At 39.5% G+C, this 25,831-nt stretch overlaps 1 protein-coding gene across 1 annotated transcript in view; it reads left to right on the top strand.

Annotated features, from left to right (window-relative positions):
* The window catches only part of MAGI2 (membrane associated guanylate kinase, WW and PDZ domain containing 2), an 836,940-nt gene that overhangs the window by 779,621 nt on the left and 31,488 nt on the right, over positions 1-25,831 (top strand). Inside the window, exons 16-19 of the mRNA XM_045564147.1 lie at positions 6,334-6,519; positions 8,237-8,411; positions 13,758-13,977; positions 15,313-15,456. Coding sequence (XP_045420103.1) covers positions 6,334-6,519; positions 8,237-8,411; positions 13,758-13,977; positions 15,313-15,456 — 725 coding nt within the window. The remainder of the gene's footprint in view (positions 1-6,333; positions 6,520-8,236; positions 8,412-13,757; positions 13,978-15,312; positions 15,457-25,831) is intronic.

Genomic DNA, 25,831 nt, shown 5'->3' with positions numbered 1-25,831 from the left:
GAAAAACTCTTTTGAAGGACACTGTGTCACACTCCAGGAAGGGACAACATCTATCTGAATGGGTTTATCACAATAAAGCATACTAAATCAGTACTTCTAAGAAGGAGAAATGAAAAATAAGCAAGACTAATACTAGTCTCAGGTTTCTAAAGGCAGAAAAAACAGATTAGGAATTTTCACTATGCATTAATGAGATAGGAACACTTTGTGACAATTTTCCATTGTTCCTCTGTGTTCAGTCTCCAACCACGGGAGCTGGGCCAAAGGCACAATGTCAGGGATCTCAGGGAAACAGTAACTGTGAACACAGGAGGGACCCAGCCTACAAAGCATCTCTCCTTGCTTCTCCCCCCTGGATTTGACAGACCCCTCTTTGCCATTGTAAGCTGTTCCCCTAAGGGAGCTGACACTTACCTAGGGACACTTATGTTCCCTCCTGCCCAGAATGATCTTCCTTTTCCTCACCACTCTCTGAATCCACAGCTGCTCTCAGTAATTTACCCCTCCTCTCTACTCTTGTTGCATGTTCCCTTTACCATGTGTTTGCCGTTGTGTTTTGTTTACAATATTTTTGTATGTTTATCCCTGGTTTCCCCAACCAGACTGAGTTTCTTCAGGGAAAATACCATGTGTTGTTTTATTATTGTCTTCCCCACTGGGGCTAGCACGGTGCCTGTTACTGAGATGATGCTATACAGAAACATGTTGATTAAGGGAGTAATTGATCCTGCTGCCCCAACCCACAATTTTAAAACTGGACAGTAAATAATTTTCACAAATTATTTTAAGAAAAACAACTGGAATCATCCAATTAAAAAAAAAACTTTTTTTTTTCATATCAGGTCACAGATTCTAAACCCTAACTAACTTTCCTTGCCTCTTTAAGCTAATGACACAGTGTTTAACCTTCACAAATTCATGGAAATGTAAGCTAATGAGAGGTTATGCTATTGATTGCCTTTGAAGTATTTATTTTTGTCACAGTCATTTCAGAAACTTTGCTCTTGTAAATTTGCCGTGATTGATGCAAAATCCACTTTCCCTTTCTAATGCTTTCCCCCATATATAATTCCACTTTGTGGGGTCTATTAACAAGGAGATAATGAAATGTAAACATGAGTTTTAGGCTTTTCTTTCTCTGAAATGAAATACACATAGCGACATGAAAATAGAGGAGGGGGGTATCTAATAATCCCTTCCCTTAGGATTTCAGGAAGAATCTATCACCAAAAATTTCAGGAAAAATCCCTTGCCAAAGCAAGAAAAGATCTCCAGGTAACCATCCTATCTTCTTTATGGGGACTGACCCAAGGGTAGAACTCAACAAGAGTTCATTGGCTGACTCAGTCTACTTTGGCCAATGAATGAGGGAGCCTGGGTAGACCATACAAAGGTCCCAGAAGAGAACCCAACAGCAAAAAGGGAGGATCATTGCTTCCTGTAGTGATGTGGCTGGAAACACCGAGATTCCAGGCCTTCAGAACTCACTCTGACCAATCAGAGGACCCGGTCCAACTGATTATCTCTGAACATTCCCACTAAACCAAGTGTGCCAAAAGGATCCATTCATCTATAGGAAAATACAAAATCTGTTGAGAAATAAATGTACCATAGTAATTTTATCCAAAAAGGAATAAAGAAATAGAAAAGACAGGTTTCTTTTTCCTTAATTTATGTGATTTTCGATTAAAAGGAAATTTCTAACTAGTGATGCATATCTCCTTCCCAAATGTCAGTATGTCCAAAGCCAAATGACATATTGCAACTTTTCCCAAGTATCTGTGTATCCTAAGCACACTGTGTCAAGAAGAGTAATCCAAAGACTTGATTTATGTTGCTGCCTGACAGGTGATGTCTGCAAGGCACGCCGTCTAAATGGACTGCGCTCCGGCAGTTACCTTAGTCATCAATTCTCGGAGAATTAATGAGTACCATTCATCCCAATAATAGAAACCAAGGTCAGGGCCTCTTCCTTGCTCTGTAATTCCATTAGCATTGCACAGAGAGCACTTAGGTCATAAGCTCTGCAGCCCTCATCACTGAGCAAATGGAACCGCATCTTGTTTTCAGAAAGAATCCTCACTGTACACACCCCTTGTCAAAGATTTGTTGGACCCCAACATTCAGGGTACTTACATATGTAGGAGAAATGCTTGTAAAGGAAAAATGAGGCTGCCTTCAGCTGCTAAGGGGTTCAAGTACTATTTTTATTAAAGTAAATGCCAATAGAAAACATTTGTAATAAAACCATGTCAGGTGTACTTCCAATTACTGCACAGACATTTTTAAGTGCTCACTCATATTTTATGTAAGCCACTCAGTCACTCCATGTGACTGCCATAGAATTTATTTTAGTTTTCATTCTTTTATTTTTATTTCTATGCTTTTATTTTAGTTTTTATTCTAACTACCCTAAATAAAGTTGAAATGGCCTTAAAACTGAAAGTTATCACCGTAAGCAAATAACTCTGTTTACAGTGAAACTCCCATCTTGAAATCTCAAGCAGCAAGCTATTCTAAACTAAGTCTCACCAATCATTCTCTTGCTCCTTATAATTCAAAATGCTTTCAATCTGTCACATATCAAGAAAAGAAGGTAGGAGCCCCAAGGTTTGAAGCTATAGGCAAGGAGTTGAATCTTGGCTTTGACACTTGTTTTCTCAACAGTAAAATTAACTCAATTACCATACTTTTGCCTCCCACTGGCACTGTATTTAAAATAAGTACCTAGCACAGTGCCTGAAATATAACAAACAATAGTTTATTATTGATGTTGAGCACACAAAAATGTGTGTGTGTGTGTGTGTGTGTGTGTGTGTATGAAAAACTTGGTGTTTTGAGACATTTGGTTTTCACACCCAGTAAATTCTAAATGATCCACAGTAACAGAGAAGAGGAGAGGCATAAATAAGTCAAAACAGCAAGTCCTCCAAATACCATTTGTGTGTTTTGAAGTACATTCTTGAATTTCATTTCAAATGTCAGTGTTTCTAATACCTAAAGAAATTGCTTCAAACAAAGGAATGACACTATGCTGTGAAGTCCTAACTAACGGGGATCTGAAGAGCTGTCCAATTTTCCTCCCCTCTTCTCTCTTCTCCTCCCACCTTGCCAGTCAAAAGACAGCTGCAGTGAAGAGCCTGCTTCAAGCAAAGTTCCTGACTTCCACTCACCCCTGGATCAGGACCACTTGTGAAGTGTTTATGATTCCTGGCTTGGAGGCAGGCTGCACTCACCAAATAAAAGCACCAGGTGCTCACAAAGCAAGTACTAGGTTAGAGATCAGAGACAGTAAAGTCAAGAGATGCAGCATCATTGATAAAAGCTAAGAGCAAAGGCTGTGGAATCTGATAGGCAGGTTCTAAGCCATTGGACCTATGTGACCTTGGGCAAAGTAATAACAGCTATATGCCTCAGTTTCCTCTACTGTAAACATGTAATGACACCGGGTACCTCATATGATTTTTTTAAGGATCCTATATCCTTTTTAATGTAAATATAATTTATATATATATATATGTACATATATATATACACATACATATATATCATTTAGCAGTGCTTGGCTCATATAAGTACTTGTAAAAAGTAAGACAAGAAATTGTTAATAACTTTCAATACATATGGAAGTGTGAGTATGTTTATGTGTGAAAGCCTCAATGTGTATAATGGATACAGAGATCTGTATTATGCTCATTTCCCTTGGAATAATAAACTCACTTATAGGTTGGTGTTTTCCTACAGACCTGCAATAATATTTTTTGTGATACCAGAGAAAAACAGACTCTTGACTTCATCCAGTGTCTACCTAATCCCCAAAACACATCTCTCTCTCTCCTAAATGAAGCTGTTTTCCTGGGTTGATACTTAGGAGTGTTGCTCTGTATGATCCCGTAGTAAGCAAAGTGTTCCTTCAGTCTGAGGAGTATTACAGGGTTATCCCATGTGGAAAGAAACCAAGATGATAACTACATACAAGTGCACATACACACTCACACACACACAGTGATATCAGAAATATTTAAAAGATAATAGTATTAAAGAGAATGAAACTTAATGCTTATAGATAAATTCTTACATGCCAGGCATTCTTCTAATCGGTTTACATATAACTCATTTCATTCTCAGAACCATTCTGTGAGGTCAGTGATGTTAGTATCGCAGTTTTACTATTGAAAAACAAACTCAAATAGGTTAGGTAACTTTTCAAAGGTTACCAGACAGATAAAAATATACACATTATGGCCAGCGAGACCAGATCATTTATGGAACCCTCCAAGACACTGTGGAACATGAAAGGAGGCAAAAACAGGAACAAAAATTCACCCTAATTATGGCTGAAGACCAAATTCCTTGCAATACCTACATAATTTTTTAAATCAGCAAATTAATGAGTTCTTATTACATTTCTACTTGAGAACTATATTGTTCTAAAGACTCTACAATGATACAATGATCATTAGTATGCTCTAAGGTGCTCTTAATTAAAGCTATTAGTGCTTATGGTAAATAAAAATGTTTGAGCTTCCAACATGATACGTTTCACTTCAGGGACACAGGCTCAGACAATACTTTCATATGCTGTCTATAACCTTTCACAATAGAAGAATGAATAAGGTACTGGTTCATTAACTCACTAATTGTCCTTCCTTACACAGTTATTAGCTAATGTTCTGCCTTTCACTGTAACGCATGTGCAAGATTGAGAGTTTAAGGAATAAACATCCCTGAAGCTGATGAATGATGAATTGTGTCTCTGCCCCTATGTGCAGATTAAATCAGAACTTGATTCCATACAGAGAGCAACGAGACAGAGTCGTTGACAGGTGATTTTCTGGCTGGGGCTGACTGGAGAAAGGAAGGAGAACAGGTTTCTAGATTGTAAGCTCCTTGAGGAACTTAGAGGTACAGTTTGTATTATTGATGTTTGACCCCAGAAACAGCTATCTTGGTAGGTACTCAAACATTTATTTATATTGAATAGAAGTCAACCTGCTAAGAAAATCTATATTCCCACATATCTGGCTCTCCCCACACAGACAAATAAATAATAAAAAGAAAATAAATGCTCATTGTTTTAAAGAGACATAAAACATATTTTATCAATTCTAAAATGTTTTTTATACATTAATATCTGAACAATTGAAGAGCATCTTATAGTCAATGGAATATCGTTGTTTAATTGGCAGAGTTTCTTTTTATTTTTCTTCCTTGTGTTACATAAAATAGAGGTGCATCTTATCATCAGTGGTATTTTAGATTTGATGAAATGCATTATGTATCTGACATTAGCAAGATCTCAGCACCATGTAATAGAGTAAATCAGAAAGAACAGTTACGATTTGACCACACATCAACCTTTAATCTAAAACTAAGTAATTGAGTGGGAGGTTGGTTGTAACTGCCTTCCCAGGTGGCTACGACCAGTATTAATACATTATTTCTTTTCTTCCCTGTTTTCTCCTCTGGGTAAAATAGAAAAGTGTAGAAATTCAGTTCCTGGCATTTATTGTATCTTTCTGAAACTGTGTATTATTGTCTCTGGAGCATAAGCTATTTGAGCACAAAGTTCTACATCTGTGGTTCTACTCGTATGTATTGGAATCTCCCCAGGAACTTCTTGGAAATCCACGGTCCTCACCTCCTGCCTGCATATTCTGATTCAGACAGTCCTGGGTGAGGCCTGGATAGCTGTATTTTTAATCCTAGGTCAATTATGATACACCCCAAAGTTTGAGAACCCTCAGCCTATATGTTTGGAATTGACCTATCACTGCAAAGTCCTTCAATTTAGGAAACTCTGGTCTCAATGGTGTGCACAGGACCCCCTTTGATAGAAATGATTGTGATTTCAAAAGGCGAATGCCTCACTAAAGAAGGAATTCTGGCTGGGTGCAATGGCTCACGCCTGTAATCCTAGCACTCTGGGAGGCCGAGGCGGGCGGATCGTTTGAGCTCAGGAGTTCGAGACCAGCCTGAGCAAGAGTGAGACCCCGTCTCTACTAAAAAAATAGAAAAATTATATGGACAGTGAAAAATATATATAGAAAAGATTAGCCGGGCATGGTGGCTCATGCCTGTAGTCCCAGCTACTCGGAAAGCTGAGGCAGAAGGATCACTTGGGCCCAGGAGTTTGAGGTTGCTGTGAGCTAGGCTGACGCCACGGCACTCACTCTAGCCCGGGCAACAGAGTGAGACTCTGTCTCAAAAAAATAAAAATTAAAAAAGAAAGAAGGAATTCTGACATTGTATGTTTCCTTTGGTGCTGAAATTGAAAGAAAGAACACATCCTGGTCATGTTCCTGATACCTATTTCTGTTGGGGGGGTTTTAGCTGTGCCCCATAAAATAGGACGCATCATTGAGGGGAGTCCTGCAGATCGCTGTGCAAAACTAAAAGTGGGAGACCGGATCTTAGCAGTGAATGGCCAGTCTATCATCAACATGCCCCACGCCGACATCGTGAAGCTCATCAAGGACGCAGGTCTTAGTGTCACCCTGCGCATCATTCCTCAGGAGGGTGAGTGCCTGCAGCAGCCTCACAGAGCGGCTGTCACACACAGACACACTCACGGGGCTGTTCTCAGCCTGCCTGCTGGGGTCATGGAGTCCACCTGGCTGCCATCAGTGTGGTGTCAGAGGTTGAGTGTTATTTCCACTCTCGCAAAAAACTCACACTCAGTTGCAACCCGTATCTGTTTTCTCACTACCAGTTTCATTCATAGGTCAAGCTGTGTGTCATCACGGGCCACAGAGTATGAATCTCGAGATGCCTGGTTATTTAGTCACTTCCTATGGTCTCAGGGGTACATACATTAAGCCAGAACTCATTCAAGAGAGATGATAGGGTTACAAATCTCAAAATTAAAAAAAAAAACACCTTATTTATGTTAACAGTTCATCTTTCGAGAATTCTTCCCTCTGAATTTTTCTGTACAAGGACTCCCCCCTGAGGCTTGAAGAGTAGTGAAAAATCACAACTCATAACCATGCCATAAGGGGCCATGGAATTCTGGGTATCAACTCACCATAAATTCACCATTTCCAGACACATGGTTCATTACTAGTTTATTGCTGCTGCCCATTAATGATATTGAAGGATTCAGTCCCTGGAGCTTGCTGGCAGGTGGACTGCGGCGTCCCACACAGAGGCTGCTGGGCTCACTCAACTTGGCACCCTCTGTTCTACTCAGCCCCCTGATTCCATTTTAGGGTTATCTGATATGCAGGCACCAAATGACTAAACTGCCACCTGGCTTTAAATGTAAAACAGTGATCCCCAACTTGGGTGGTTCTTCCAGGGGACGTTTGACAATGTCCTGACACATTTTTGATTGTCATGATTGGGGTGGGCATGCTACTGTCACCTAGTGGACAGAGGCCAGTGATACTCCTATAATGCACAGGACAGCACCCCCCCCCACACACACACACAGAGCAAAGAATTATCTGGACCAAAATGTCAACAATGCTAAGGTTGAGAAGCCCTGATATATTAATAAATAGAGAAGAAATGAAAAGATCTGGGCTGTGAGAAAAGAAAGGGGAAGAGGACTTTATAAGGGAATGCTAATAGATCACCTCCCTTTTTTTCACCCAACCAAAGAGAGAGAAGAAAATGACCATTTTTTTTAACCTGTTACCTGCAGACAACAATATGTATAAATTATTCAATGGAAACTACCTGTGAGCAAGATTGTTCACTGAAAATCTGACTGCTTCTCAGTTCTGCAATGTGTCTGTCCTTGAAAATTTGATGTTATCAGAAAAAAAGTCAAGGAGCAGTTTTTTTAAAGAACAGCTTTATGAATCTTCCTGTGTCCAGTGTTCTCTTTCCTTTCTGGAGAACAAACTTCTCATTTCAACCAAAAAGTAGAGGCTAAAATATGTTCTCTCAGCAAGCAGTGCTGGGAAAATGGAATATATTTTCAGCACTTACTCCACCGAATTATTTTTTCATAGTTTTAAGAGGGGTTTTTTGGTAATCTTTTCTTCTGACAAAATGACAAGATGCTTTGTTCATAACTTTGCTCAGCAATAAAATTAATGAAAGAATACTAATTCCAGGAGTGGTATTGGAACTTGATAGGTTTAAACTGCCATCTAAAAACCTAACAGAAATGGGAATAATTGAAGCCTTGAGTCAACTGAGGAGGCAAAGCGTTACCACCTCTGGTCACCTCTTGCCCCTGATTGAATGCTAACCTGCCGGCATTTGCCGCTCTGGTTCCCCGCAGAGCTCAACAGCCCCGCCTCGGCACCCGGCTCCGAGAAGCAGAGCCCCATGGCGCAGCAGCAGAGCCCCATGGCCCAGCAGAGTCCTCTGGCCCAGCCGAGCCCAGCCACCCCCAACAGCCCTGTCGCCCAACCGGCTCCTCCTCAACCACTTCAGCTGCAAGGACATGAAAATAGGTAAAGTTTCTTCTGACTTTTGTGATTTGGGGGGGGGGGAGGGGAGACTTTGGGGTCAATATAGGACACAGGCAGGGAGAGAGATCCTCATAAAGTAGAAAGTGCAATGTGCACCTCTGTGTGACTTCAAGGTTGGGTATGTGTTATAGATATGATTTTCTTAGTCAAGACAACTAAGTGTCTGCTGTTCACAAGAAGAGAACCTTTCCTGAAGAAGTAGGATGAGCAATTGCAGATGAGTAGGGGTTAACTAGCTGAAGAGCACGTTAAAGAGATTCCAGAATGAAGGACACACACGAAGGCCCCCTGGCAGGAGGGAACCTGCCAGCACGAAGGATGGAGATAAGGCCAACAGAGCGGGAGGGGAGAGTGATTCGAGATGAGGGTGGCAGGGGCCAACCCTAACGGCCTTGTAAGCATGCCAGAAGTTTTGACCTTTATCTTACATGTAGTGGGAAGTCGTTTGAAGGGTTTCAAGCTGAGAAGTGACATCATTGGATTTGCTGTTCAAGAAGGCCTCTCACTCTGCCCTGCAGAGAGCAAAAGAGAGGCTGGCAGGGAGAATGCAAGTTAAGCAGTTAGGACGTGGCTGCAGACGTCCTTTGAACCATGAAGGTCGTGGCTCAGACAACGGTGGTGGCATGGAGAGAGGGAAATGTTGAAGGTGTTACAAGCATTAATAAACGTTAGTATTTTTACTGAATAGGTTGAGTGATAACCTGACATCCTCCTACCCATGATCTAATGAGGCTCTTCCATTCCACACATGAAGTTAGAGCTAGGCATCATAAACTAAGATGAGTGAGGTACTTTGAACTTCCAGAAAAAGGATGTCATACAGAAACGACATTGTCTTCTTATTGTGACTTGTGTGTAACGAGGAGCTTGGGTTGGGCCGGACATTAAAGAAAAATATGAAGATGTTCCGGTGTTGTTTCACCCCTTTCAGCAGGAGAAAAACAGAACATCTTACAGAAACATCTCTGAATACAAAACCCTTCCTGGTCTTTTTCACGATTCCAATGTTTTCTGAACACCTGCTTCCCATCTCCTGCCTCCCATGTTGGTGAAGATGAAGTGCGACTCTGCTTCCGATTCCCACAGCTCTCTGGGTTCATCATTCACATTGTTGCAAAGCAAATATTTTCCCTGTGCCACAGGTGGTATTTCTATAAAGCCCCATTCTGCTCTGATTTCCCCATTTGCTTTCATAGAAAAGTAAATGTCTGGTTGCCTTCAGCTGTTTATGTTTTTAGTATATGCTGGGAAAGAGAAAAGCTCTGTAAAGCAAATGATGCAGAGGTAGAAATTTGACAATCTGTAAGAAGAGTAAGTCCTGGGAGCCTCAGTAACAAGCCCCAGATGTGCTGGCGCTCACCGTGGATCACTCAATGTATTGCACTGGCTTTCCCCAGGATTCGCGTAGACTCAGGAGGAAGGACGTAAGTGCTCCAGATGTCCTCAGCCAGCTTTAGACTCTTGTTCTTCGCTTTGCCACTGTAAATTAATCTCTCAGCCACACTCCATCTTCTCCTTTCCAGAGCAGGATTCCCCCTGGACACAGCTCTTGCTTCCAGCCGTGGGTGGGTAATCTCATCCCTGGTGTGCTGTAGTTCTCTAAGGAGAACAACACTTGGGTAAGGCCACTTTCGTATCCCATCTGCTACTAGCTCAACTGGGACACCTCGGCCCCTATCACAGAAGCAATGATCTTTGAATATTGTTTCCTGAACAGAATAAAATATTCCTAACTCTGGGATTAAAGGTTTACCTGATCCAAATTATTATAAATCACCAAGATATTTGCCCAGAGTTATTACCCATTTTGCTTTAGTAATATGAACAGCCTAGCAAGTGTCCACTCCAATTTAGGGCCTTTTACTGGCACTCAGGTTTCCTGGCTTAACTCTTTGACTGTTCAGGGTGGCTCCTTTGCATATGCATAAAGAGATTCAGTAATCTTACAGATACCAGAAACATTTTCCTAGCTGCGTTTAAAGATGGCCATGGTATCAGAGGGAAAATCTTTTGCCTTTTTCTAGATCAGGCTAAAGATGTCTCTAAGACAGTCTATAAGCCAGGTTTATATGCACAGTATGAATTTCCTATTTCTTCATTTGTACAAGGCATGCCCACCTACATGTCAATTTGAGCCAGTTCCCATGTTAGAATGGGATAAAATGAAATGACAATCTGCTTGCAAATTTCCATTTTGTGAGTTAGAATGAGTGATATTTTATCCTATCTTATTTACTCTTGGATTGGCTTCTGGTGGCACTCTGTACGCTTCTACCCACTTCTCTGTCCTTTAACATCTTTTTGGTGTGTGCTCAGGAAACACAAAATAATTTTAATATAAATATAAGTAAAACACTATTCAAGGGGAAGCATTTGTTGAAAACAACACAAGAGCCATTACAGAATATATTTCCAAACTAAGTATGAATAGCAGAGCTCACCTCCCCAGCAAGGGCAATTGATACTTGACTGCAATTTAAAATAGCAAGGTCAGTGGAGGGCTCTTAGAAAGTGACATCTTCCACAGACTTTGAACCACAGATGCTCAAGACTGGAAGTGGTTCTCGAAGGGCCCACATAATGTGAAATCTCGCCATGAGCAGCATTTCATTGTTCTGTGACTGTTTCATACCATAGAAACCTGCTAGAATTTACCTTTAGCAATCTTGTGTTCTCATCTCAAAAGTCCCTTTCATGGCATTCACAGGATTGTCTTCAATAAGATGGGACAGAGATGGGACTATCAGGATCATCAACTGTAGTAAAACAGCAATTGCCTGAAGCTGAGAACCCACCCTTTAAAAGCTCTGTATTTCTGCTTATTATTAGGGTGAAGACATTTTTCAGACAGTAGTCTCCATCCTCCTCTTTTGCCGGCAAATTAATAAACTTCTCTTTCCTTCTCCTCAAAAGTAAATAAATAAATAACGGAATTCATAGCTATGAAGGGTTATAATGATCTTCTTTCATAAGTAAAGGAACTTTAAAAAAGCCTGGTTTTGACCAGCCTGAGTGAGACCCCCGTCTCTACTAAAAATAGAAAGAAATTATCTGGCCAACTAAAAATATATATAGAAAAAAATTATCTGGGCATGGTGGCACATGCCTGTAGTCCCAGCTACTCGGGAGGCTGAGGCAGTAGGATCGCTTAAGCCCAGGAGTTTGAGGTTGCTGTGAGCTAGGCTGACGCCACGGCACTCACTCTAGCCCGGGAAACAAAGTGAGACTTTGTCTCAAAAAAAAAAAAAAAACAAAAAAAAAAGCCTGGTTTTGTTTTAATAATCCTGAGTTTTTTCAAAAATAAATAAAGTGTTTCACAAATTTAAAGCAACATGATTTTTGCCCTAGCCAGTGTATCATTCACTTAAAAGTTAGCAACATTCATAAAAAATTAAGTATGTTTCCCTTATTAAAGAATTCTTCAATGTGCAGTTCAACTTAAAATCCTGACACATGACACTGGTGTAGAAGGTAGTTTGAGTGCCTGGTAGCCTGGATGACAGCTGTTGCAAGCTTCTATTTTTAGCCATTTGTGTAACCTTTGGGGAGATTCTTACATTTCACTCTCTTGCTATACCTTGTGACACATCTGGTTGGAAACGGAGCACATAATGGATATTGCATACCAATACCACACAGATCATGAGAATAAAGTGACTATACTATAACTTAAAAACAGTGTGACACCTAAACCACCAAGCAAACTATTTCTACAAGGTAACCAACACACATGACAAATGTCACCCAGTTTGATTCCTTCTGTTTAATGTATGCATTTGCATAGTTCAACATCTTATTCAAAGCATATTTTAAATAATTCTATTATCAGCATACATACTCTCAGTAGGTAAGTGGACAACTGAGGTATAAAGCAAAGCCTAAATTATGTAATTCACAAAAGGAATGTCCCCTCTGCAGGGTTAAGTGACAAATGGGACCTACTCAAAGGGCTGATTAAAATAACTACACTACTAACCCCCTTCTAAGAGCTCCACATCAACACATCCATTGGCTGTGCACTTTCAGTGTGTCCTCAACAAATATTAGATGACACTAATGGCAGTGGTTCAGGTGAGTGATTTTTAAAAATATGTAATACTAATCAGCATCAGTGAGACCATAGCCAGTAAAGAAACCATCTAATCTTAAAGGTAAAAATTCTACTGGTTTTGAACCTGATTTCCTGACACACTTGAGCTTTTCCTTGATGCTAAATATGTTTGCAATTCTTCATACCCTCCATATAAATTTTAGATAAAATTGCCATTATGTAGAATGTATTTTTTTCATTCTACCTACATCCCTGGGTAGCTAGCTCATTATAGACTGTTGCCATGGCAATAGGCAATGAAAAACAGAATTAAGTGGCCTCTATACCATGGTGATAATTTTTCAGGTTACCTTATTAATGATCCCATAACAATAAGTGTTGGCTATTTTAGTCCCTTTATGGAACTAGGAACCCCCTCAACTTAGAGCAGTTTAAATTTATAAAACAATACTAAACTCCTAGTTCTGGTCTCTGTTATTAGTCTATTTTATTAGTAACCAATATCTAGAAACAAGAGACAAATGTTGGGCATGAATATTTTTGCCTTCCCTTCCATCTTATGGCCACAATAGTATTATATTTGACACTAATCCTGACAGCTATGGTATAGTATTTAAACCTCTATGTAATATAATTCTACCAATGATCCAGTGACTTTCTACTTGATTTGTAGTTGGTGATTTATACCTTACTATCACTCCTTTAACCTCTGTCAAATATTCAAAAAGACCCAACTTAGCAGGTTAAAATAGCTTTTAATTATGTATTTGTCAAGTATTTAAGGATCACTTCAATCATGTTTTTATGAAGTAATGAATGTTTTGTCAAGGACTGTGGGTGTGTGTGCAAGTGTGAGAGAGAGAGAGGGAGAGAGAGAGAGTTGGTTTACTGGCGTTAAGAGAGACTGATAGCTGATATTTGGGGATGTATAGTTAAGTGTTTAAACCCCTATGTTTACTACAGTTGTAGAGTTTCTAAATAGCCACAGTCAAGGAGGGATATCCATGTGTCCTTTTTCACAAAGTTCTGGTTGAACCATCATTTTTACCTTGATTTCTTAAGAAGTCAAATGAAAAGTATACTATGGTATTTGTCAAAGATTTTTAAATAATACTTATTCATTTAATCTTTTCATAATCCTTAGCATGCAAAAGGACCACCAAGAGGAGTGGCTCATACAAGCTGCTATAGCTGCACCATGCCTGGAAGTCATGTCATCATTCTAGTCTCCTTAGAATGCTGAGATACCAAAGCAAATCGCATTTCCATTTATTTAGTTACAGGTCGGAAGTAAAAGCAAGGCAAGATGTGAAACCAGACATCCGACAGCCTCCGTTCACGGACTACAGGCAACCCCCACTGGACTACAGGCAGCCCCCAGGAGGGGATTACCAGCAGCCCCCACCCTTGGACTACAGGCAGCCTCCCCTGCTGGACTACAGGCAGCACTCCCCCGACACCAGGCAGTACCCGCTGTCAGACTACAGGCAGCCCCAGGTACCTCTGCCCGGAGACCATGGCGGGCCCTGGCCAAGACTTCCTGAAGTCCAAGGAAAGAAACAGAAAGGGAGGCAGAGGGAAGAGAGACCTTCTGGTATAGAGAGCCCAAGTTCTATTCCTAGTTCGGATATCATCCAGCTAACACCTGCATCCTCAAAATGTACTGGATAAATAAATCTATTTCAGAATAAAGCAGGACATTAAATAAATAAATAATAAATAGTGGGTGAGTTGTAAGGGGATGAACTTATCCCTACAAATATTAGCTAGGTAACTCCCACTACATTTGCTTGTCAAGGTTTTAAACATGCTCTTATCTAGGACCTCAGAAAGTGCTACTAATGCAGAAAATTTTACAGATGCCAAACGTGGAGGTTTTTTAGGTCCATAATTTTTTACACGGCCCCTAACTCCCACTCTGTGGTAAGGGGCCAAGCCCCTATGCATAAAGATAAGACCAAGCCTGGCTTCATAATCCAGAGTGTGGCCTCTGCAACAACTACCAACTCCCTGTCTACGCAGCCAGTGGAGAAGTCGTGATTATTTGTTGATGTTGGATGCATCTCATGACAACTTCCTTAACCTCTCTGAGCTTCAGTTTGCTAAGGGGAGGGTCTTCCTTACAGGGCATGGTGAGGATTCAACATTTATAAAAAGTGTCTAGACCAGAGCTTGATATCTAGTAAATATTTACTGCCTGGTAACTAGATACCAAGAGATAAATTAAGAACAATTTAACTTCTATCAGATTACATTGTGTTTCATTATGAATCGGAGATCACCTTTATCCCCAAAGATTTTAAGAACAGTGAAGATCAAGAAATCTTGGACATATTGCATTTTAGGTAAAAGAAATTAACTGTGTATAATTTAACTTGATATTCAGTAGTCTATGCAACCAAGAGGTACAGTCCGATCCCAGTAAATTTTGCTTTTCTAATCCTGCAAACTGTGATTTACACAGCACACACACATATACCCACACAACCAGTACATTTATTTCCAGTGCTCAACAACAGTGAATGAGAAAACTCAAAGGAGATAATGTCATTCAGGCCTATATGCAATAATTTGCATGTTTGCCAAGTAAACTGATGAATACCAAAATAAACAAGCTACACAGTAGTTCTTTTGATGACCAAGTGTGTTCTGATCTGCTCAAACCTTTGGAATTTTTTCTTGCATCTAATAATTTATGAAGTCAGATTACTTCTTATAACATCATGTCATTTGGAATATATTAACTACAAGAGAGGAGAATAGGGACACTGGCTGCAGAAGTTTCTCTGATATTAAGCAATTGTCTATTCCATTTTCTCCCCAACCCCAAAGGATTTTGATTATTTCACTGTGGATATGGAGAAAGGAGCCAAAGGATTTGGATTCAGCATCCGTGGAGGAAGGGAATACAAAATGGATTTGTACGTGTTGAGATTGGCAGAAGATGGGCCAGCAATAAGGAATGGAAGGATGAGGGTAAGAACAGTCTCTTTTTTATAGTATTGCTTGATTCTGAAAGAAAAATCCATTACAGCTTCAGAAGAGTGCTGAAACATACTATCAAACAAACAGACTTGATGTGGGTTTTGCCTTTTCTTTCATGACCCAGTTGTTTAAAGGGTTGGCCAAATGCTATTTAAGAATTATGGTATCTCTCATTTTTCTGCTTATAAACTTCCAACTGAAAAACCTCAGGATAGTGTTATTTTTTCTAAAGAGCAAACTAAAGAAAATGAACAGAGCAAAGAAATCTAAGAAATAGGTTGAAATGGAGACATTATTACTCCATAATTCTTTCTATGGTTTGATGGTTCTGTTTCCATTGAGGTTGAATCTTTTGAGATTTATTTTTAGTTTTATGTTTTTCCTTCCATGTTTTTTAGTCAGTGGTTTTGTGTTTTTTTGGAAATACTTCTTTTGTGTTGACTTGTCTTTTGGCTTTGATATTGAGCAGATGGAAGCATTAGGAGAAAAGGGGATTAGCCTTCTTAGATCCAGGTTGTCCTTAAAAATGATAGCAGTTAGAAATTTTCCGATTAGAATATAAGTTTAGGGTGGATTTTTCAGTTTAATAATGACTTTGAGGCAACTCATTGATGAGTAACTGATTCTTCATTTAAAGGTACAAAACAAAACTTGGTAACAATATATTAATAGAACAATAGACAGTCTCTCCCCCCTCATAAAATGGCAACTAGTATGCACATAATAAAGGTTAGTTGTTACGATAGATAAAATCTAGAATTTATTCTTGCCCTCCCTCCTTGTTGTTTAAATTAATACAGAAACACTGTGGCTTTTGGGTTCTGGAACCTCAGATACTTGTGCTGAGCCTCACTAACCGATTGTTTCTGGGAAATTGAATCTGTTATTTCTACCCCCAAGTCTGCATTTCTGTGGTTCTCATTCTCAAGTCAAGGCATTTTCCACGGTACAAAAGTATAAAGAATGCAAATTGTGTCTGTGTTTCTCCCTCCTCTTACAATCCTTTGACACGTGTGAGATATCCAAGTTGGAATATAAACCCAGGCAAGGTTGACTCCAGAGACTGGCAGCCCCTGCCCTGATCCAACGCTGGTTTCCTCTTACTTGGTCTAGCTGTGGTTGCGGGAAAGGCCTCCACATGGTTTCTTGGGTCCGCGGCTTCCCTATAAACCGGAAGAGCACATCCTTAACATACTGTAAAGCCAGCTCACAAGTGGTTAAGTAAAATTAGTCTTTGCAGTGCAGGTGAAATCAACACAGCATGAAGGCCATGAGTGAAATGACCAGAGCCCTGCAAGGGAAGATGGGGACCCGCAGTGGACTACAGAGGTGGTCTCTGTGGCTTCCAAACAGAGAGAGGTCTAAATGGCTTGCTGCTGGATATATACAGTACTCCCAAGCCAAAGAGAGAAGTACCATTACATAAAAAGATTTCTCTTTCTTACAGAATTTAAGCCAGAGCAGTGGTTCTCAGCATGGTCCCTGGCCTTAGCATCCCTTGGGAACCTGTTAGAAATACAGATTCTCTAGGCCCACCCAGACCTACTGAATCAGAAACTCTAGGAGGGAATCAACAGGCTGTGTTTTAGGAAGCCCTCCGGGTGCATCTCCTTCCAAGGTCAACTGTAATCCAAAAATGTTAAATGGAAAATTCTAGAAACAAACAATTCATAAGTTTTAAATTACACACTGTTCTGAGTAGCATGGTGAAATCTTGTCCTGCCCAGAACAGAAATCATCCCTCTGTCCAGCATATCCATGCTATAGATGGTACTTAGCAGCCGTCTGGACTGTCAGATCAACTGTCTCGGTATTGCAGTGGTTGTGTTCAAGTCACCCCTATTTTACTTAGTAATGGCCCCAAAGTACAAGAGTGGTGATGCTAGCATATTGTGATGATTCTTCTATTTCATTATTAGTTATCGTTGACCTCTTACTGTGCTAAATTTATAAATTAAACTTTATCATAGCTATGTATGTATAGGAAAAAGCATAGTGTATATAGGGTTAGTTTATCTGTGGTTTCAGGATCCACTAGGGGCCTTGGAACATATCCTAGGGAGTACTACTGTATTCATTTTATCAAAAAACAAATGGAAAATAGCAAATTTTGACTTTAATTACTAGTTTTTCAGCATCAATTAATACTGATGTATTAAAAGTCAAACAGACAAAACAAAATACAATCTGTAAATACAGGAAATAAGGGGAATGGTAAATAGAAACATATAATTGTTGTGTCTGATTGTTCTTCAGTCACTTAAGAAGGCAGATATGATAACAGAAATACAATTAATATTCAGATTTTTAAGGAAAAGTATAATAAATTATTATAAAATATTACTGGATCTGTTTGTCAAAAGAAGGCTGTTTTTATGTTTGCAAAATAATGTGGTAAAGTTGAGAGGGATAAAATTTTCATACATGATGAATAAATCTCTGGTACAAAGCTCTTAGGAATATAATCTAATTAAAAACTGAAACTAAATAGAAAACACAGGCAAGAAATAATGAACATAAAAAATTATATACTTGCAAAGCTCAGTGAAGCAGAGAATGTAAGAAATCAAGAGACATTTAAAGGGAAGGAATAGTATAATAGTTCTAAGTGCTTAAATAAAAATCTGAGAGTCAAGTCAAAAGAGAAGCTGAAAAGAGCTCGTTTGCTCTTTAAAAGGTAAAATATTTTCCTGTTTTCATACAAGTGTAATATAGTTACCATTTCCCTAAAATTTTTTATGGTAAAAAACAAACATCATTTCATGACTTCAGCATCTTAAAGCTGGTTAACATTTGTGTATACCTACTTAGCATTGCATAAGCTTATTTACAAAATGATTTACCTTCTTTCTGAAACTCACGTGACATAAAAGCCTGCCTGCAATGGGCTTTGGAATGACCTAAAACATTTTGTTAGACTGAACAATGAGCAAAAAGCATACTTACCCATCTTTTTTTTTTTTTTTTAATAAAAAGCAAAAGTCTCTGATATGAGCTTCTTTTGAATTTGTCCCCTTTCCTTCTGTGGTCCACACATAACTAGCCTGTGACTACAAAACAAAAGTATTCTATTTTATGTATAGTTTTTATTAAACATAAAACCATTTACAAGAATATTTCTAAATATGCAATAGGTATAAATACTAACAATGATCCAAGAACCCATGAACCCATAGTGTGATTCCATTCTCCTCCCAATCTCCAGCCCCCAGAGGGAACCACCATCCTAAATAAAGAAGCACTTGACATTTCTTCTACTGTTACCACATATGTGTGTATCACTCAACTAGATCATTTACTTTTGCGTACTTTGTGAACTTTATATAAATGAATCATACTGTACATGTTCTTCCCTGTGGTTGGCTTTTTATACTTTATGTACATGAGTTTATCCAAGTTGGTGCATGAAGCTATAGTTCATTTATTTTCACCACATAATTTAGTCCATTATATGAATATGCTACAATCTATAATAGCTACCTATTTTCCTATTCTGTGGATATTTGAGATTTTTTCTTGTCATTGGACATTTGGGTTTCCAATTTTCTGTAGCTAATACAATCTTGTACAATGTTCCTGATGCACCTACGCAAGACTTTCTTTAGACTAGACTATATACCTAGAAAGGCACACATTTAGCTTAACTAACACCAAAATATTTTCTTAAATGGTTGTACAAAGTTGTGCTCGTACCAGCAGTGTAAAAGAGTTTTCCTTACTACACATCCTCGAAAGATTTGTATTTCAGATTTTTAAACTCTCATTCCGGTAGGTGAAAAATGACACATCTTTTAGGTTTGAGTTTGCATTTCTTCATTACAAATGATTTTCCTCATCTTTTCTTATGTTTATTGGACTTTCATATTCCCTCTTAAATAAAAATGCCTATATGTATCTTTTCCTCATTTCTTGTTGAATATTTCTTCTTTTCATATTGATTTTAGAAGTGCTGATATATTCTTGGTGGTAGTTTTTTATCAATTAATGTGACACAAATATCTTACCCCAGTTTATGGCTTGTAGTTTTACTTTCTTTATGACACTTTTGATAAAGAGAAGATCTTAATTTTAGTGTAATTAACTTAACTTTTTGGTTTATAGTTTCTACTTCCTATGTCTGGGCCATAAACGTTCAGGCCTACCTAGCTGGAGGCTTTATATCTTACGCATATCCTGCCTTTGGGATTGAATGGCATGATGTATAGTCTTGAAATAATAGGCCCTTGGGTCCAAAGAAACAAAGCAGTGAGGCTGAATCCCTTAACAACAAGAGACTGTCACAAGCACAGAATTGTGCTTGTTGGGTAAAAATAGTGAGGTACTGTCATTAGTGGGTCTGTCTCAGTTTGACACCTTTGGCCATTGATGCATGTTGAATAACTTGCATTCACTTCATTTGTTTTCAATTGACTAATCTAAGATACTGTCACTGATTAGCTCTCTTAAGCTCACTCACTTTCTTCCTTACCCTGAAGACTTGCTTAGAGGGAAAATCTACCTGTCTTAGTAACTTTCTTGTCTACTTCCTATCTTGGTCCCTTTCCTTTTTCCATATTGTCTTTCTCCCTTGAAAGGAAATAGGGGATAGTAAAAAGAGCAAGAGCCTAACTGACCTGATATTCAAATACCGGCTCAGCAACTCACTGCCTGTCTAGCTCCGACCTGAACAAGTTACAAATTCCTGCCCTATAACCTCAAACAAATATTAGGTCTCCCCTGGCAGCTTTCCAGGCCCACACCTATGAGGGGAGATGGAGAGAGAGCATCTTGGAGAGAGAGCATCTCCTGGCCTGCAGGGTCAGTTGAGTCAACTCTAGCACTTAGTGAAATGACAGCTTGTTCTCATCCGGCAAGTTATTTAACAGAAAGTCAATTTTACTGATCTGTAAAATAGAAATAATATTTTCCAGGAAAGGCCAAGTGGATGGTTCAATATTTCTGATTTTTCTTGTATTCTTCCACCCCCTTCTTTGCCCTAAGGCCTGTACTAGTATTAAAATACAGTCATGTATCACTTAACGATGGGGATAGTTCTAAGAAATGCACCATTAGGTGATTCATCACTGTGTGAACATGGTAGAGTGGACTTACCCAAACCTCGGTGGTGCAGCCTACTACACACCTAGGCTCGGTGGTACAGCCTGTTGCTGCCAGGCTACAAACCTGTACAGCATGGTACTGTCCTGAACATTGTAGGCAACTGTAACACAATGGTAAGTATTTGTGTCTCTAAACATATCTAGACATAGGAAAAGTACAGTAAAAATACATGTTATAATCTCATGGGACCACCATTGTATGTGCAGTCCCTTATTGACCAAAACATTATGTGGTGCTGACTGTACTCGACACTGTAAGCACAGAGATCCAGAAAGCATCTTTTAAGTAAGCATGTATTGAAGAGACCATGAAAGCTTTGAAATACAAGTCAGTTTGTATTTGCCTCCCCACAGTCCCCCAGATAAGGTAGAAAAGGCCTGATCTAATCCATCAGGCCCCCCATGTGCTGGCCCCAGCCTCCCTCCCTGCTCATCTCACACAGCCCCCTCGGTCTCAGTCGTCCTGCCACACGGTCTCTCGGCCTCATACCAAGCCTCCTCCCGCCCAGCGAGCTGTTCCACATGCTGCCCTCTCTCCCCAAGGCGCTCTTCCCTCTCCTCTTCGCCTGGTGAACTCCTCCCCATCCTTCTCATCACAGCGCAAGCAGCACATCCTCAGAGAAGACGTCTCTCCAGTCAGGTCACGTGAGTGTGTCACTAGTTCTCACAGCACCAGGCACATCTCCACTGTGGCATCGCAGCGCTAATTTTGCATGTATGTGTCTGATCGTGTTATGAAACCTCACTCTCCAGAGTATAAGCTCTGCGAGAGCAGGAACCACATTGCTCTGTGCTCCCCAATGCTGTGCACATGGTAGGCACTCGATAAATATTTACTGCTCAATGAATATGTAAACAGAAGCCTTCACAGTACAGAACACTGCAGGTGTGTTTTCCGCCTCTAAAAGTTAACAACCTGTGCTCACCAAGTACATGGCCACAAAGGCACCTGATGAACAGGACGTGGGATCTCATAGGAAACTGAGTATATGAATATATGTGACAAATTCAGGTAAACTCATAGTCAGCTTTTTTTATAAAGTGCCTCACTGTAAACATACCACCCTTGTTTGGGTACATTTAATTAATATTTTATGGTATTAGTGAGGTCATAAATGTAAAACTCTCATGTGTCTAGCATTTAAAAAAAAAACTTTTAATCTTAAACTGTGTGACATTTAAAGACTTGTTTTCCTCGTATGTAAACTCCCTATCACCAAACACAGATGACAAGGTACGAATGGAAATAAAGCAAAATAAGGTCAAGCAGCAAATAATGAAGAACTTCGAAAGCACAGGGTATGCAAAACATGACAGAATAAAGGTTACAAGACAGGTGTGCCGGAGCCTGTTAGGAAAGGTACGCGGGACAGCAGTGCAGTCAAGATGATGGGGAAGCCAGTGCTTAGCAGAAGATGCCAACTCTGCAGAGCTAAGCCCCGCCAGGTCAGTGGAGACAAAGGAGCCGAGGAGGTTGATGGAATCGAAAGCATGAGAGGAGAGAGATAACAAGCACTTAAGAGGGAAATAAAGCAATCATGTGGGCTCAGGTAGATCGTTTTCAGGGGCCCTGCATTGCAAAGATCATCCACCCAATGTTTCATCACCTCTGGGTGCTGAAACTCAGTCAACCCAGGAAGCTCGTGTCTGCATAAAGTGTGCACCTCCGCATGTCATCAAAGCCGGTTTTGCTCAGATACCCAGTCGTCTCCCAGCCATCACTCTGAATCATCCTTCAGATTGTCCTTCGGATTTTTTCCTTTCTTATTTGGCTCTGTTCCATCCCTTTTATGAAGGAAAAGAAAAACCTCTCACAAAGATCAAATCCATTACCTTTTTCTCTTCAGATCTGACCTATGGGCACTGTGTTAAATGAGTTACACGAGTTACTTTCAGGACTAGGGGAGAGCGTTGTGTTGATTAGAGGAGAGAGCCGTGGGGAGTGCCATTGTCAGTTATTCAGGGGCTCATTATCCCACGTGGGGAGGTCTCCATTTCTCGGCTATTTCTTCTTCTATTGGTTGCCCAACTTTGAACCATTTAAAAAGCAGCTTCCCATGAGGGCTAGTTAAAGGTTTGGTAAGGAATCAAAGGGTTAGTGTTAGGATTGCATCCTGGCACGGAAAGCCATAGAAGAAATTGAATAAATTAGAAGTGAGGAGAGGCTTTGATTTTAATTATTCATGGGTGTTTGGGTTTTTGGTTTTTTGTGGGGGTTTTTTGCCTATGGAAAAGAATGAGAAAATTTACAAACTACTGCTGTGATCTGAAGAACACATTTTATTTGCCTCTTCAGGGAGGGGAAGACTTGTGAGGGTAGTTTCCTCTTTTATCCCAAGGCATAATTTCTCTGTCTTTACCTGAGAATAAATTAAAATTTCTTCTCTCTTCATTTTTACAAAGCAGTGTTCATGCAAATTTGCCATCTGCTTGAGATTCGTTGTCATTCTATCTCTTCCCTAGACCTAAAGTTCTTCTGATGGGTGAGCAGAGGGTCACTGGGTTAACCTCCATTTTCTGTTTTAATCAGAAAAGAGGTATGAAATGCACCTTGATTCTGATCAAGGATCAGAATCCTTGATTTGGTTTGCACAACAAAGTGATTCAAAAGATATTGAGAACTAGGTACTCTGTTCTTAAATGGGAGTCTCAAGTTATTCATGTTTCTTCTTTGGGGTGCCCCAAGAGTGTTGCCCTTGCTGGCAGTCACTATCTTGAGGCCATGTCCCCTTCTTTCCCTGTGACTGCTTCCTAGCACCTTCTGTACTGAACACAGAAATGGCATTGTTCCTGCCTGTGGAATATTGCTGCCTCCTACTGCAGGGTGAAAAGATCTAACTCCTGGATGGTTCGCCTTGACAAGATACTTGTTTTTCAGTAAACACAAGTGGAGATAATACAAATAGGGAATAAATATATTCTCTATGTTGGGATCCATCACTTCTGCTTGATCCTGTATAAAATAGCACAAGGCTGGCTTATGTCTCATTATTTGGTCAAGCTTGAGGGGCCAAGAGGGATGGACTGACATTCCTCCTAAATGCCTACCTGAATTTCCAGCTGCCTACTGAATGTCCAAGGCACTCATTTTTCATTTCATTCTTATTGTCACACCATCTCAGTGTCTCATGTCTTTGTGTAATTATCTGCCAATAGGATGAATATACCACTAGTCTTTAGGATGGCATCAGCAGTGCTAGTCTCTTGCAGAAAGAAAAGAGACTCTTCAAACTATTCACATTACTTGGCTTGTGTATGACAAGCCCAGAAGAATGAATGACAAGAAGAATGACAGCCCAGAAAAGGAAGTTAAAGTCAGATATAAGTAAGCAAAAAGAAGGATTAATAAATATTTGAAAGAGGTCATTTTCAAATACTGTCTTCCTGGTGCGAGAAAGAGAAAGAAACTGAGAGGAGGGCTTATATCAAAGGGGACTGGGGGCAAGCTGCTGGGCCAGTGCTCACAGTTAGCTGCTTAACTCGGGAGTGTGCATGGTCCTGAGTAGGGGCTGGCCTGACCTTGCTTCTGTCTGTGTCTCTCTGGAAATGGACACATATTAATACATTTAGGAAATGTAAGTCAGCTCCCAAATTATGCACTCCCTGCATTCCATTGCCACTGTTACAATACAGACCCTCAGCTTTGCTATGCTGAACTATTCCAGTAGCCAGATGGGTTCCACCTGCCTCAAATTTCTCCCATTTATGCTTCATGCAACTACCAAAATTATATTCCTAAATCATAGGTGTAATCAAATCACTTGTTTCCTCAAAAGTCTTCAACAGCCTGCCTTTGCTTGCAGGACAAGATCTAAATATGTTCACAAGTTTTAAAAAAATTTAAAAGGCTTTTATAGCCCAGCCCAATGCAATTTTCCATCCTCATATGCTATTCTGTTCCCCCAATTTATATACTCCAACCATTGCTGTTACCTTCCAGGATACACAATGCCATTTCACACTTTTGAGTCTTTCCTCATCCTGTTCTTCCCAAATGGACCTTTCTCTCTCTGTCCATTTCTATTCTCAAAACCCCACTCATCTTTCAGGGAACAGTCCTGACTACACCATGAAGGCTCTCACTTCCCACTCCTCCCCCCACCCCGATTCATGTGAAGTCCTTTCTCATTAATACTTCAACAGCACATTTTTGGCTATATTTTTATGTCAAAGTAGAAAAGAGATTATGGACTCTACGTGTACAGTTTAAACAGCAATAATAAATAAGTGCCCATGCAACCACTAATCACCTTAAGCAATAGAACAAAGCCAATATATTTGAAGCCTTCCCTGTGTCTCCTTGCTCCCACCCCATTACCTCCCGGAAGGAACTCCATTACTGAATTCTGTGTTTATCATTCCTTTGCTTTTCTTTGTGGTTTATTGCATATGGCTATATCCCTGAATAATATATTGTTCAGCATCACTTTTTTAAAAACTTTATAGACATTGTACTTTCTTGATTTTTTATAGCTCAACATAGTTTATGAAATTCACCCACATTGATGTGTATTACTGTAGTTTATTCATCTTTACTACTGCATAGTTTTCTATTATATGAATATTAATTTATCCATTTGTCCATTTTCCTGTTGATGGTCATTAGAGTAGTTTCCAATTTTTTCACTATTAAAAACAATGCTCTTATGGACATTGTTTTAAAGACCTCCTGGTATACACGTGCAAGATTTTCTCTCAGGTATATTCCTAGGAGTAGATTTGATGAATCGTGGTGTCTGAGCAACATCAAATTTGCTAAATAGTGCCAGAAAATTTTCATACAAAGTGTTTGTACCATTTTGTCTACTTCTCTGTGCAATATGAGTCCCTGTTGTTTCATATCCTTGTCAACATTTGAAATAAAATTGATATTAAATTTCTATTACTATGGTGGATATGAAATAGTGTATCATTATGGTTTTAATTTACTTCTGATTACTAATGAACATCTTTTCATGTTTGAGTCATTCATATTCCTCTTCTGTGATATGTATGTTGATGCTTGCTCACTTTCTGTTGTTCTTTCCTTATCAATTTTTAAACCTGCTGGATATTGAATTTTTGTTGGTTACATGTGTTGCAAATGCCTTTTCTCAGTTTGTGGAACCTATTTTTCCTTTCTCTAGTATCCCTTTTGATGAAATCAAATTCTTAATTTTTGTGTAATCAAATATGTCAATATTCTGTGTCGTTTGCATATTTGTGCTTTAAGAAATTCTTCCCTATCTTAAAGTTGTACTTCTTCCCAATAGTTTTAAAGTTGGACC

This window comes from Lemur catta, chromosome 11, assembly GCF_020740605.2.
Source record: "Lemur catta isolate mLemCat1 chromosome 11, mLemCat1.pri, whole genome shotgun sequence".
NCBI classification, from domain to species: domain Eukaryota; kingdom Metazoa; phylum Chordata; class Mammalia; order Primates; family Lemuridae; genus Lemur; species Lemur catta.
This window is presented reverse-complemented; position numbering and strand designations above follow the sequence as displayed.